Source organism: Sinohyriopsis cumingii, chromosome 15 (assembly GCF_028554795.1).
Source record: "Sinohyriopsis cumingii isolate HCF-2022 chromosome 15, ASM2855479v2, whole genome shotgun sequence".
Lineage (NCBI taxonomy): Eukaryota > Metazoa > Mollusca > Bivalvia > Unionida > Unionidae > Sinohyriopsis > Sinohyriopsis cumingii.
The window spans coordinates 15,475,247-15,490,606 of NC_142975.1; the positions used below are offsets into that span (position 1 = coordinate 15,475,247).

At 35.8% G+C, this 15,360-nt stretch overlaps 1 protein-coding gene and 1 long non-coding RNA gene across 3 annotated transcripts in view; both read left to right on the top strand.

The window, feature by feature from the left end:
- Positions 1-379: 379 nt before the first annotated feature.
- Positions 380-7,782, top strand: LOC149781302 (podocan-like protein 1). The gene is made up of 4 exons (XM_089935391.1): positions 380-398; positions 3,733-3,801; positions 5,092-5,139; positions 6,078-7,782. The coding sequence occupies exons 3-4, from the start codon at positions 5,119-5,121 to the stop codon at positions 7,449-7,451; spliced, it is 1,395 nt and encodes a 464-aa protein (XP_089791517.1). The 5' UTR covers positions 380-398; positions 3,733-3,801; positions 5,092-5,118; the 3' UTR covers positions 7,452-7,782.
- A 5,468-nt stretch (positions 7,783-13,250) lies between these two features.
- Positions 13,251-15,360, top strand: part of LOC149781303 (uncharacterized) — a 37,789-nt gene continuing 35,679 nt past the window's right edge. For both annotated transcript variants that reach the window (XR_016414670.1, XR_016414669.1), the window contains exon 1: positions 13,251-15,059. This is a non-coding gene — a long non-coding RNA (uncharacterized LOC149781303). The remainder of the gene's footprint in view (positions 15,060-15,360) is intronic.

A 15,360-nucleotide genomic window follows, 5' to 3' on the forward strand; every position in this document is an offset into this window, starting at 1 on the left:
TAAGCTTATATAGGCAAGACATTAGTGACATCCAAGTAATATATAAATACACTTTTGAATTACAACCAATTCCGTCATCAGACGTGGATACCACTTCCTTGAGCGTTTAGGTTCTACCCCACAACGCTTTCCAGTGCTGTGCAGACTGAGTTGATCAGACTCATCCCGCAACCGATTTGTTTTACGTCGCTCTACACTCTTCCACCTAATCCAATGTGTTTATTTGGCCTGTTTGCCAAACTTCGTGACTAAATTCCTGCTGCATGATCCTGTAAGCTGCATCCTATTTCCACCAGTAGATTCCAGGCCTTCAACCAATTCTGTTGGCACTCATGGATGTGTGGCTGATACTTGACCAATTACCTGCTTGGTACCTCCTGACCACAGTAGATTCTCAGGTATGGAGTTGGTATTACATATGTCTCTTGGTAAATTCAACTGTCCATTTACATCTAAACATTTCCATATACTGCGCTGTTTCTTGCTTCAGTCTATTGCCTTTGTGTCTCGCCGCTTCTCAAAAATCAGAATGTGGGACCGCTTTCACTTGATGTTTCTTTTTCCTGACTATATTTAAACTGGCAGCAGTCTCACCAAGCACTTGATCATGGCGTTAATGATGATGACCATCTGTCAGATAATGACAGCACGTGCTCTAAATTTGCAAGTGTTCCACAAAGTTTACATACAGTTTGGGTCATCAGTGATTCCCCAAGTCTTGAGATTTATTGATGTACGGAGTACGTCATTCATTAAGCGTAAGAGAAAACAGATATGTGGGTATCAACTCACCAGATGTCGCTCCAATAGTTTCCTGGACTTTGCAGCTTCCCAGTCCAGCCTACTACTGCTTCCTCATACCAACAAAGTTTATTTGCAAGACATCGTCTTTTGTAAGATGTCCTGTTTTCGGGAACATGGCACTCTTTTCTCTGATGCTTGCTGCTGCCTATGGAGGTATTTTCAGACTTCCCAGCAGCCTGAACCTTCCCGTTCCTACTGTGCCTACCATGTCATCGTATTTCATTCTTTCTGATTTTTCAAGTGCCTTTGCTGTCATCCACTTTCTACATACCCATGCCTCCGCCGCTGCTTCTCTCGTCTTCTCATCGGCACTGTCTTTCAACGTGATCACCTGCCATTGAAATCAAATGTTATTTATGATAGTGGTTACTTAGGTTGGCTGACGGTACTGTAAAAGCCAATACTACTAACGCTCCCATACATCGACCCAGATATATTTTGAACATTCTTTTAAATGTTTCTAGGCCGTCAATGGGACGTGGCATATTCGAAGTTGCATAACGATTCTAGGTAGAATTCCATGCTAAAAACACCAGGCATTGAACTTCCAGTGTTGCCCACTAGTGTCGATGGATTCCATCTAGTGCTTGGCTTTTTAATTCATGTCTAACAAACTCTCACTGTCATTCATGTAGTCCTTAAACCACTTGCTGTGACTCTTAACTGGCTGCTCACTTAGTTTTGGTATTGCTTACTCACCTATTTTGAACCAGATTTTCTGACTTAGATGGTTTGAATTTCACCATGACTCGAGTAATCAGATCTCCAAGACAAGACCTTCTAGCATCCACTTACCGTTTGGTACTGACTTGGATGCAATTACATATCGTCCATGAAGGCCAATGTTGGAAGCTGCCGAACTCCAGGTGACATAGTTGGTCTTCAGTTCATCTTCTCTGTTGATTTCAAAAGGAGATTCATCGAAGCTGAAAACAGTACCACTGAAAACATACAATCAGTTATGATGTGAGCTTCTAATCCGTACCATGCTGTTGTCGAATCTGATATGGTGAAGTGCATTTTGAAGTTATTGATGCAGTGCTGAAGCATATCCCTGAACTTGTCTGGTACATGATATTTCTCTAGAGTCAGCCATATTCGTTTTCGAGGTCTAACCGCAAAATTGTCAGCTGGCCTTTGTTTTACTTTGGAATCCTGGATAATCTTAGTTAAGATTATTGTGTGATCAAGGTAACTATGTACTCCTAGAACTCCACTTTTTTGAACTGGAGTATCGATGTACTTGTTCTCCGGCATGTATTTCGTCAGACGCCGGGCAAAGATATCAAGGCATATATTCCTTTCCCTGTTTAGAAGGGATATTATCATGAAATGCTTGATTCCTGTGGAATTCTCTTACCTTTCTTCAGAACAAAACAGCATCATAGGATCAGCCAACTCTTTGTCAACTTGTCTCTTTTCAATATGACCTTTATTATCTTCCAGTGTTCTTTAGCTAATCTTGGACAGTGTTCGTAAAGCGTGTAATGAATACAATTTGGTCAAGGGGCTGAATCTGCTCTTGTCCTTCAATTGGAACTGCTGGTTCTTCTGGGTTTATAACTTTGGGCTGATGCCCAAGGTCATATTAATACGGTTATCTTAAATCGGATGGTCTAAGCGTGGTACCATTCTGGGTACCATATTTCTGATCCCAATTGTATTAAAAGGCATTGGGGATTTATTTAATCGTGATCTTCGACAAGTTTGATAATAAACGGGGTCCACGCATATTGCTGCATACATTGCTGTTCTGTAAAACACCAAACCAAACCATATCCTCAGACTAGTAAAATAGGTCAAATTGACATGATGCATACATTCGTGGATAGTATACACGGGGCCATGTGTAACGACTCTAGCTACTAAACTATGTAACAGAAAGTATCGAAACAACAAGTTTAGTGAAATAATTGTATTTCTCTAAGTTAAAAAGTGAAAATTTAAAATACACTTACATTATTGTGAATTAAATCCCAAATAATCCTAAATGTCCTATCACAAGTCCACAAGTATAGAATGTTCAGAATGAATTCCAATAGCACTCAATGACTCGATATATGCCAATGAGTCCTCGATAATACCATGGTAGTGTCTTAGTCCAAAAAGGTCAATGGGTACTTTGTAATTCCTATGATAGTTTGTTTTAAAAATCTTCTCAAATTGTAACTAAACAAATCCATAAACCATGATCATAGATTCCCAAAGATCGAAACCTGAACTGAACGAATTGTGTTTACTAAATCATATGTATGTATGTATGTATGTATGTATGTATGTATGTATGTATGCATGTATATATATATATATATATATATATATATATATATATATATATATATATATATATATATATATATATATATATATATATATATATAACTCGTGAACAAGATCAGGTCTTGAGCTCAAATTCAAGTAAACATCTTGTTTACTTCTTAGAATCAGAACAACATTCAATCACGGAAAAGAATTAAGCACATAATACAGAGATACACCACACTATGATTTCCAATAATACATTAACCATTAGTGAACTGGTCAACAGTTATGTAACCCAGGTGAGCAATATCAGGCTCACGTGGGCCTCTTGTTTATTCACAGGTGGTGAACACGGGGATTTTGTTTTCAAAGTTAATTACCTATATTGATTGAATGTATCTAAACTGTATTCCAATATTGCTTTGAAATATAGATATGAAACTGCATATATAAGATGTTGCATTATCCAGAAAGATAAAAGTGACGTGAGCATTGGTTTGAGTTTTTGGTTATTTGATATCTTTACGGTAGACTAAGGAACGCTTTATACAAGTTTAATGAGCTCTTGTTTTATGCAACCGAAATTATGTTGTTATAGGTTGAGATAGAAGAAGTTCATTTACAGATCTTATATACAGGACTTCTCATGTTCTGTTCTATAAATAGCTGTGTGAGATGATAACCCCTTGAACCTGAAGGTGTTTACCAACTTATGAAGCGGAACACAGTTTTCCAGTAAGTAACGAATTTTGTAATGGACTGCTTAATATTGGTGAATTTGTGCTGTTTGTAACTGAACTTGTTAAACCGATTAGTATAGCGTGAAAATCACTTTTTAGTCGTATCGAGCCATCAGGAATTTAAAAAGAAGCTTATCTCACAAACTTCCATTATTTAGAAAGTTAACCTGTATCGTGACTGCGAAACTGCGTTGTTCTTAGGATGGGCGGAGACTATGACCTTTTTATCAGAATGCGATAACCCCTGACTAAGGGGTAAGATGAATGCAATCCGATAATTGTCTCTACGTCAACAATTTAAAGACGAACCAGTGAAAGCGGAAGAATCAAAAGCAGAAACGTTTAAAATCTATGTCAACCAATGAATTTAAAAGTTTAATCACTTTACTGGATTGGACGAAATTTTGTATCCCCGATGCTCTTGAAGAAGCTTCTGGTAGAAGAAAAGACTGAGGACCTACCAAGGACTTACAACCATAATAATACTTGAATATGCCAGAAAAGCAAATCGAACCCGAGACCTCCCCCCCCCCCCGTGTACAAAGATTAACTTTTCATATATGCAGGCCCTTAATTGACACCTGCCCAGGTATGACGTTAAAATATTCACTATCATTCCTCTGAAACTTTTAATATAGTTACACATCATTCAGGAGACGACCTGGTTTGTCTATATTAAGTACAAAATGAAGAAAAATTAATCTCAGTTTAACCACCACATGCAATTAGACTGTGCCATTTGTCTCCTTGCAAAACCTTGTCGAAAAAATCTTTTCTTATCACACATGACACATTAGGGGGCACTGGGCGTTTTAAGGAATGGACTCCTGTAGTGTAGTTATTTTTGACATAAGCTCTGGAAATATTAACATTTTATTTTCTATTAGCCGATTCTAAAAGCTTTGAGGGTGTTTAAATATGAATTTAATGATAAAAGCATAGACCAAAGTGTGATATTAAATGACATTTGTTTCTTTTCTAACCATTAATCTTACAGACGCTTTTGTGTACTAAGACGTAGTTCAATTAAAATTATACATATATCAACCACCCTAACGCCTCATTCCTTTGCTGTTAAAATTATCAGTGCAGGAAAGTTCAATTTACCTTAAGCTAGAAATGCATTTGAATTCACATGTTTAAGCCTAGACCGCAATAAACGACCAGTCATGACAATAGATAATAAATGCCTATGAGAAAAAAAAGATATATATAAATACAAATTTACAAATGTAGTCCGTCTATTTCTAATTCAGATATTCATTTTTTCATTTCAAACTGGAAGCAAAAAGAGGCGGCTTGGCGAACGAATATGTCTAAACTCAACGTAATAGTAAGTATTTCTTTAATATATAATGCTACATTGATTTGAAGTTAATGTTATAAATTATATTCTTTTGTCGAAACGGGAATTGTGCCGTTTTTCCAATTTTTTATATATTTTACAATGGTAAACAATTATTTGGGTCGAAACATGCTCCCAAGCATTTTAATCACTAAAATTGTGTGTGCGTGTGTGTGTGTGTGTGTGTGTGTGTGTGTGTGTGTGTGTGTGAAATTGTTTAAACCGTTTTGGAATATTCGAGCATAAGAGAAGATCTTTGTTGACTTAAAGATACGTTTGAGTCGCTATAGGCAATTAAATGGGACATAATTTAAGAAAAGTTGATTATTATGCCAGAAAAAAGTATTTATCTTTACCAGGTATTTCTGTTTTTATCACCTACATATACCCGCAGAAATTTAGCGCTTTTTAAAATTGTATCTCTTTGTTACCTTGGCGGTGCGCAGGTAAAAAGTGAATCTAAACTTACGGAAGCCATAGTAAGTTACTATGTACTATCAGTCAGTCAAAACCAGTCATATATGAACAAGGTCTAAATCTGATAATGTTTGAAAAATAAAATGAACCAAATTGGATACTCGGTGTGACTGACATATCGGAAAGAGAAGATTAGTTTACCATGATCGTTAAACTTAGTAGCTAGATTATACACAGGTAGTCACATGCTTCGCGAATGTGATGAAGGTTGTTACGACAAAATATGCAAATTTCTTATAAAAGAAAAAGAAATTATTCGTGATTCCAATCACTCTTTTATACTTCAGCATGATGCATGTAGTCCTTATAAGACCAGAGTTTACGGTTATATATGGTGAATATAGCGAGCTAGTGTCATTTACAGTAGTTACTAAAAGAAGGGGAAAAAATCGTTCAGCAAAGGTTTCTTTAGTACTCATATTATTTCTTTCCATTTCCTTTTCTTTCAGGTGCTTTTGACGCTAGTTGTGTCTTGTATATATAACCAAGGCATTTCTGGAATCCTGATCAACACGAACACGAAACACTGTGCTGCGCCAGCGCCGTGTTTTTGCGCTGACAACATGATATATTGCAGCGGAGGTGAACTTAAGTCAGTTCCTGTCTTCAACATCACGGCAGATACCTCGTCCAACTTAGTTCTTGATATGTCGAACAATGTAATAACACAGATTCCTGCAGGAGCTTTTAGGAATCTTGGGGGTCACAGTTTGACAATTGTGCTATCACATAACTCGATTTCCCACATTGATGATCATGCATTTGATGGCGTGGAGAACGGTGTCATTTCTTTGTCTTTGGACGGCAACTCTCTAACAGCTCTTCCTTTTGCCTTAACGAAACTGACCAGACTGCGAACTCTTTGGATTAACTCCAACCCTGTTGCAACCTGTAATGATACCATTCTGCTAAGCTTAGGAAGACGGTTAGTGTCCTTTGGCTTAGGAGCCAAGGAGATGCAGACCTGGCCCAGTGGGATGAAAAACTTTATGCTTCTTAGGATTCTCCATATCTATAGCATTAATACGGATATTTTGCCACCGTCCGCATTCCAACCCTTTCAAGGCCAACTGTTGCAACTCCATTTGGTGGCCACAACGATGACGCACGTGCCACTGGCGATCTGCGACATGCAGAGTTTGACGACGCTCGAGCTGAGAGATACGTCGTTGTCGTCTTCTGACAGTCACTCTATCTTCCCTCAATGCACACATAACCTCACTCACTTACAGCAGTTTTACATCAACCATGACGACTCTCTCGAACATTTTCCTAGCCTTCCCAAGTACCTGCCAAACCTTCAAGTGGTTCAGGTTATAGACGTTGAACGTTTAGAATTTATAAAAGAAGAAGATATTATAGAATCTAATACAAATCTTCCTTTCCTAAAGATAGAAGGATGCTCTCTTCAGCATGCTCCGTCTGCAATCGCTAAATTTTCGAAACTGCAAATTTTATCTTTGCGAAAGAATAAGCTGGTGACGATAGACACATTTGACTTCCTTGATTACCCTTCCCTCAAACAACTTGATCTTTCAGAAAATCCGCTGATGTACGTGTCGCCGGAAGCGTTCGCCAATCTGACCTCACTGACAGAACTATCCCTTTCTCGCACGAACATTACGACCTTGCCGCGAGCGTTGGCCGGGATATCCACTCTGCAAACGCTGGAAGTTCAAAATACCAAAGTGGAATGTGGATGCGATCTGGCGTGGATGAAAGGATGGGTTAATAGAATTAACATGACCAAATTACACGGCAAGTGCTACGAGCTAGACCAGGATATTGCACAGTTCATTCAGGGCGATTTCTCGTATTGCTAGTAGTATCAAGAGCAATACGATCCCTGAATTTATATGCAGGCAGACACTTAAATAAAAGACAGAAAATTGAATCAAGTGGTATAAGTATAATCGAGTTCACCGTTTCTGGATGCTGTTTCTGTTTTAAAACTTTTCAGCAGTGAACAAGTGTACAGTGGAGATGCAAGTAAATGAACGAAGGTGAAAAAAAAAAAAAAAACAAAAAAAAAAAACGCATTTCAAGTAAATAAATTTCTTGCAGAGAAAGGTGTATGTTAACGATTGTTTTGTTTACTTGTCGTTTCATGTATCGGACTAAATCGATAATAAATTTTGGAGAAAAAGTTACAAATTTAATTAATATTTGAAAATACACTTTCAAATCTTAGAATATACACAATCACATTAATCTAAAACTCAAAGTACGTGTTAGAGCCGCCCATCACTGAATTAGTATAATACACGTTTTAGTACTGGATAAGTCTTTTTAAATTATTTTAATGAAGTGAGATTTTCTTAATTCAAACGTTTTATCATTGACCATCCATATTTGTATAATTTATAGGTAATTTGAACAGACTAATTAGCAAGCATACCGATTTTAATCTTTTAGCAAAGAAGCAAAATTTGTACTCTATTAGCGAGACACGTAAGGTTTCGCACACAAATGTCCCCCCCAATATACATACATATATATATATATATATATATATATATATATATATATATATATATATATATATATATATATATATATATATATATATATATAAACACTCTAGATATGATACAGCGAGAATGTTCCAAAAAGACAGTTACTGGATTAATTTTACATATTTAGTTTTATTTATCTATGATAAAATGCATCGGGATTAGATGTAAACACTCTTATGGAGTCTATTTCCAATGTCAAGAAAAATATTTTTCCAATAAGGGGAAAATATTCCTTAAGCATGCGTTTTGATATTAGTTTGAAAAATCAGTATGTGTATCATTGATTCAGATAAGGAATCCAATTTCTCCCCATTAAGTAATTATAGTGTAAAAGTGTAAACAGATCTTTGTTTATTAAAGTCTTGCGGTCTTTATTGCTGTATTGTCATTTTGTACTGACGACCGTTCCGCAGGAACGTACCCAGAAATCATAGAAACAAAATGCAAGACAGTCGATAATAACCTATGACGAGTAGTACTTGTGTGTATGTAGAAGTATCTCATCTAGGCTGTCATTAGGTTGCAAATAAGAAAGTGAGACTGATATTTGTCTGAAACTCATAAAGCTAAAATGTACCCTTAAAAATCTTACAACACAGACGTGTTTCTGGGAAAAGGGTTTAATTTTAATGTGTACTCATACCTATTCATGTGGCCTGGGAACAAGTCATCATTTGCACTGACTCTGTTTATGTTACTCTGTTTATCAAATAAATGTGCTTCTTTTGAAGTTTAAGTTTTGAAATATTAACAACATATTAACAACTGAAAATTATTTAGATATTATTTAGGAAAACCTTTCGTTTTTGTTATTTCAACTATTAATTATTTTACTTAATGAACTATACGGCCCGAGACAATGTGTAAATTTGTGTACGCAGCACTTGCACTGGAAAGTTTGCCCACCTCTGCGCTAGAGCTTTAAACATAATTTCGTACTCATACAGCTTTACATACCATTGACAAAATTAATCAGTTTCACTTGCCACTGACAAAACTAATTGCAGTTTCACATACCACTGACAAAACTAATTGCAGTTTCACATACCATTGGCAAAACTAATCGCAGTTTCACATACCACTGACAAAACTAATTGCAGTTTCACATACCACTGACAAAACTAATCGCAGTTTCACATACCACTGACAAAACTAATTGCAGTTTCACATACCACTGACAAAACTAATTGCAGTTTCACATACCACTGACAAAACTAATCGCAGTTTCACATACCATTGGCAAAACTAATCAGTTTCACATACAATCGCTGTTTCACATGCCACAAACAAAACTAATCAGTTTCACATACCACTAACAAAACTAATCAGTTTCACATACCACTGAAAAAAACTAATCAGTTTAATCTACCACTAGATTTCTAACCATTAAACAAAGTCACACACAAGGCAGTACCTAATGGCTTTTCTGACTGATTGGATCATGGATGGGAGGGTAAGGACTGCCCAGAACATTTTGTTATGTTTCAGCTTGAATTGAGAGGCTGTCTACAGTGCAGTGAATAATGTAATGACATTCAATTCATTATTTCTCTCAAGAAAAGGGATAGAATGCAATTTTAAAAATAGTGTTGCAGTGGACATTATAGCAGCCAGCAGTATAAATAAGGGTTGACTGGAACGAGTTTTTCTCGCCTTTTTCGAGTTAAGAGCTTGCACGTGAACTTGAAAGTGGTTTGCACAAAATCGATAACAATAAGCTGATGCAACTGTAGCTGACGACAATTTGTATGCTTGATGTTGTAATAGTATACTAAAAAGCTTTACAGCGCGGAGCTAAGTGCACTACTCAGACTTAACAAGTTCCGATATTTTTTTTTAAACGGATAATTTCCATTTTAGCATTATGGGATAACGGACTACATGGACCCAAAACACAGTTAATTTTACTATATATTTTCTTAATATTTCTTAGTATTGAACTTTCCACTCTGTTACAATCAATACAAAACATATGTTAATCTAAAATACCTTAAAGATGACTTCACGGTGAAGTTCTTGTCATAGGTTCACCGGCATTTTTTGAAAAGCTGGACTGTAAACAAGCCAACGTACAATGGAACACAAATTTCACTTCCAAATCATCACCAAGATCTTATTACTCACTGTGCGCTGTCGACGAAACACATACAGACAACCACACCATAAACTCCTATTCTAAAGAATAAAGAAATACCTTTAAATCCACACTAAGAATGCCTAAATCTAAATCACCACCAAAAAGGAGACAGAAGAAAAAATGCTCAAAAAATAGACTGGGACTAAATTAGTGGGTACTGAACCGGAACTATTAACTGTGGTCCGATTCCAAATGCAAGACCTTCTTGCCTCCAAAACTGAAGATCTTGATAACGTGCATAGGCAACGTCCCTTTGAAAAATAAAAGATTTGACATGCTAGAACACTTTTATGAAGAATTTTACTCTCTCTCTCTCTCTCTCTCTCTCTCTCTCTCTTAGCGAGTCACCACAATAACACAAAGTAAAGGAACCAAATTTGGAACTATTTTGTTAAGCTCTTTACTTTTTTCATATTCTTTTTTTGGGGGGCACCAGACAGATGCCCCCCCCAAATATTAGCCAAAGTTTATAATATGGTTATATGTATTTGTTACCCACAAAGGTGTGTTGTTTGTGTTGTTTAAAATAATTTTAAGAAACTTTTTATTTAGAAATTTGGAGTAGGGTATTTCTAAGTTTTCCTAGTGTGTCTATAGGGTTGTTCCTCCGAGAGTGATTTCTATTATCCTCTCGGATTTCCTTCCCTAGTATTTTATAGACCTTGCTAGGGTCACCTACGTCCCATGTTTGCTATGTGTGTGTGCTATATGTTCTGAGTCCTATTTTTGTGATTCATGTTAGGACATCAGCTGTGCCAAATTTGTCAAAACCCATTTGTCTTATCTTCTCCCGTGTTTATATTTGCATCGGGAGTGTTTATTTAAAATTTTGAATTTTGGCGAAGAGTGTTATTTTGTATATTAATTTGAAATCCTAATGGTTTATGTGTGTGTACCTAAATTTATCACTCTTGCATATAAAATAAGATTGAGACTATGCTCGAAATGGGGTCTATACTTTCTTTATTTGTGTATGTCTCTCATCTCGAGGATGTCCACCTTTTATTTGAATATTATGTCAAAAAAGCCAGAATGTTTTCTACCTGTAAATGGTCTTCCCTTTCGGGGTATTTTGCACAGTATGGAAACTGTACTATTGTTACTAGGATAGAGAGAGAAAAAAAAGAAGAAAAAAACCTAAAATTAATCTAGTTTAAATGTTATATTTTGAATGTCAAGTCCACGAGATTTTCTTTTCCAGACTCTTTCATGAGCCTGTTCACTTCGCGTAGCGCCATGTGACGTAGCCCCACGACGTCCTTATCTGTACTTTCCTCATGGTGGACATTTTCATTTTTTATCTATAATAATACACTGACCACATTCCTTCATGGTTGAAACTATAAAGTTAGTTATTTGATATAGGGTGTTTTTATTGTAGCTTCCATCGAGGCATAATATATTCTGTGGTTTATATATATTGTTCTTTTTAATTTCAGTCATAACTTTTTCTCTATTTCCTTTAGTATATGTACATTGTAGTAAAGTATGATATTTATTAAATGGACCTATTTTACACAGTGGACATTTTGGCGGTACTCTGACCATGTGCCGTCTCACTGCAGCCTCTCCCGTCAACCACGCATTATGCATGTATTTGAAGCAGAGGCTTTGTACTTTACGCACATATACGTCCGTCGGCGGTGAACAATATCCAGAACTGGATAGTAAATCACCAAATATCAGAGGCGCATATTTAGAGGCGATTGTGCAGAGCGGTCCATCGCCTAGAGATACGTCACAGTATCCAGCTAGAGCTGATCTTGATAAATGTTAGACAGTAAGGAAGAAAGTACAGGTCCTCGTGCAGACAATCAAGAAATAATAATTTACGTATTATGCAGAGACTACTTGCTTGTAAAAATGCGCTTCTTCATGTTCTTTCTTTTAGGCAGGTTGGGACAATGACGTAGATGACAGTGTTTGTACGTGGCTAAAAAGCAGACCAGAATAAAGCTTTAAACATTTATGTGCTCGTGTCCGAAGTACAAAATCTTAACTTTGTGGTTTAGAGCTTCAGATATTTAAAATATTAACGTAGCTTTAAAAAATTTAGTCAGATCGCTATGATGTCTGCACTATGGCAGTTGATAGTGATGTCTAGCACTGAGACATCATTCCGCAGACATGTAGCATCATGTCCCAGCCAGACATATAATCCTGACACCAGACCAACCAGTCATAACACAAACCTCTTAAAGCTGAGCGCCAAGCGAGGCAGCTGCTAGTACAATTTTTACAAGCTTGATATTAAGTTTCTTGGTTGTTGTTGTTGTTGGGTGTTAACGCCATTTTTAAGCACACGATAGGCTATACGGAATTACATCACAATTAATACTTCCAGTTCAGTACCCACGAATGTAGTTCTAGTCTATTTTTAGAACATTTTTTCCTCTCTCATTTTGGTGGTGATAGAAGAGTTTTATTTATGCATTTTTGGTAGGGATTTAAAGGTAACTGTTTATTCTTGATAATATGAGCTCAGGGTGTTGTTGTCTGTATGTATTTTGGCGACAGTGCACAGTGAGTAATAAGGCCTTGGTGATGATCCGGAAGTGAAATTCGTGTTCTGGTTACATGCTGTTATGTTGACAGTCAATAATCTAAAAAAAGAGCAGGTCAACCTTTGACAAGAACTTCACCGTGAAGTCATCTTTGAAGGTATTTTAGATTAACATATGATTTGCATTGATTGTCACACAGTGGAAAGGTCAGTACTGAGAAACAAATGTAGAGAACATATAGTAAAATTAATTGTGTACTATGTCCTGTAAGGGCAGTATTGGAGCAAAGTTTAAATTGGCATAAAATCTTTATTATTAAAGATAGACACATGAAATTTTAATATGTCATGTATATTGACTTTTAAAATATAAGAATGAAATTAAAAGTAAAAAATTAATTTTTATTTTAAAAATTTTAATAAAATTTTAAAAAAATTAAAAAAAATAATTAAAAAACCCCTAAAATGCACATATATAATATTTTTGGGAATCATATTAAATGTTATCAGCATGTATATATTCCTACACCATATAAAAGCTCCAATGTTGGATTTTTGTCACATTTTGTCAGAGAAAATATCTTTATAGTCAAAATGAGACCTTCATTAAAAATACATGAAGACAAAATTATAATTTGTATTGGCCATTCAGACTATTTATTAGGGGTCCAATCAGTTAATTTATGTGTTTATGATGGGGTCACTTCCTGAGTAACAAACTTCTGCTTGTATAGCCTTCAGTAATTGTTTATAAACATAGTTATAAGGTATTTAGTGAGAGGACAGCGATGAAAACTTTATACTAGAACCTACTCAAGTTCTCTACTAAATCATTTTAAACTGTCTGAGAATGAAATACAGGTCAAAGGGATAAAATATGCTTCCCCCAGGTATATTTACCCTTGGATGTAAGAAAAAAGCAAAATGATGTAAGTTGAATACAAAATGCATTCCATTTTATTGTTCAGTTAGGTTAAGATATTGATTGGTGTAGTGCGGCATTGTGGCCTATATGATGTTATGGGAATTCTAATGATCCATCTTGCTTTATGCATTATTAACTACTAATACTATTTGTTAACTGACACTCTAAAGATTACATAAGAAGCATTCAAACAAATTATTTGAATTTAACTTTGTACATGGTTACATATCCCACATGTACAAATATCCATCCATTTTAGAATGTTTGGGATCAAAAGTTCACATTCAGTACATCATATAGGCTGACATTGTACCTATAGTGAACCTGTAAAGCACATTTATGGCTATGTGCACTGAAAAGATCCCAAAATGTTATTTTCATCATGAATATGCCTATGTATGGTAACATATTTCAATTTAGTACTTTGACAGAGTGCGGTATTGAAACATCAGCTGATATCTGATTCCATTCAATCAATGAGCTTAATAATTGGTAACCAACACTCTTCAAAATACCATATAAATGTTCAAATAGATAATTTGAATTATGTTTGCACATTTGATCTTAACAAGTACATTGTATATGTCCCACATATGCAAATTTCCATCCTTGTTTACAAGTTTTGGGGATGAGAATTTCACATTTAGCTGATGATATAGGATTTATTGGTACTTATAGTTGATTTGTATGACCACATTTGGCTGTATTCACTTGCAATATCCAAAATTTTTATTTCCCTCATGAATAAGAATGCTTATAGTAACACATTCTAATTTAGTACATTGTCACCTGACTTTCCTGTATACTGGTATGTAATAATGTTTACACCAATGATCAAACCTCACCGCCCCAACATTGCCTTAAACTTTATGATACATAGTCTACCTGATTAGTTTTTTAACTTGTAAATGGCTAAATGTGCTTCTAGAAACCTCATATACTTTTAGGATGAATTTAACACTTTAATACATGGCCATTGCTTCACATTTCTGAGTGTCACTCTGTCAAGTTTAATATTTTCCCCCATGCTTGCAACCTTAATGTTAATTTGAAATCACCATATCTAACACAGTTTAACTTCATTTACATAGATCTTACTGTTTTCTAGAATTAAGTGAAACATATTGGATCTTTTCAGGTCTAGCCTGGTATCTGGAACAAAGTGTTAGAGTTGGATTAGCTTGGAAGCTCTCCTGAGTAGTCTGGTGGTAATAGCATGGTTTCATAAGGGCATGTGCAGTGTACTGCCATAAGTGACCAAGATTAGTTCATATCACCACACTGATATATGGCACCTCAAAGACATGGCTTAGGTTTTCATGAGAGAGATCAGCACCATTTTTCAGTAAGGTAGAACCTCCCTAGAAACTATTTTCCTGTCCCATTGCCACCTTTTGTTGTTATCGACATTGAAATGGAATGCATTTTTGCTATAAAACATGGTAGTGGTCCCATTAGAACTTTAAATCTGAATGTGCTATTAGTTATGGAAACAACTGCCTAAGTACCTGACACAATAAATGTGGAACATAGCACCTGTCAGTGTTTCTTTAGTGTGTACACCTATATGCATCTGGACAGGCATATTGCGGTTTGCTGCCAAAATCACTATGAGCTATGATGCTTCACTACCCCTGGGGAAAATGTTATC

What these genes read in the sequence shown, in the direction of transcription:
- LOC149781302 (XM_089935391.1), top strand. Translation starts at nt 5,119, where the DNA reads ATGTCTAAACTCAACGTAATA. An exon ending in TGTCTAAACTCAACGTAATA is followed by an intron (nt 5,140 to 6,077) that starts GTAAGTATTTCT and finishes CTTTTCTTTCAG; the next exon opens with GTGCTTTTGACGCTAGTTGT.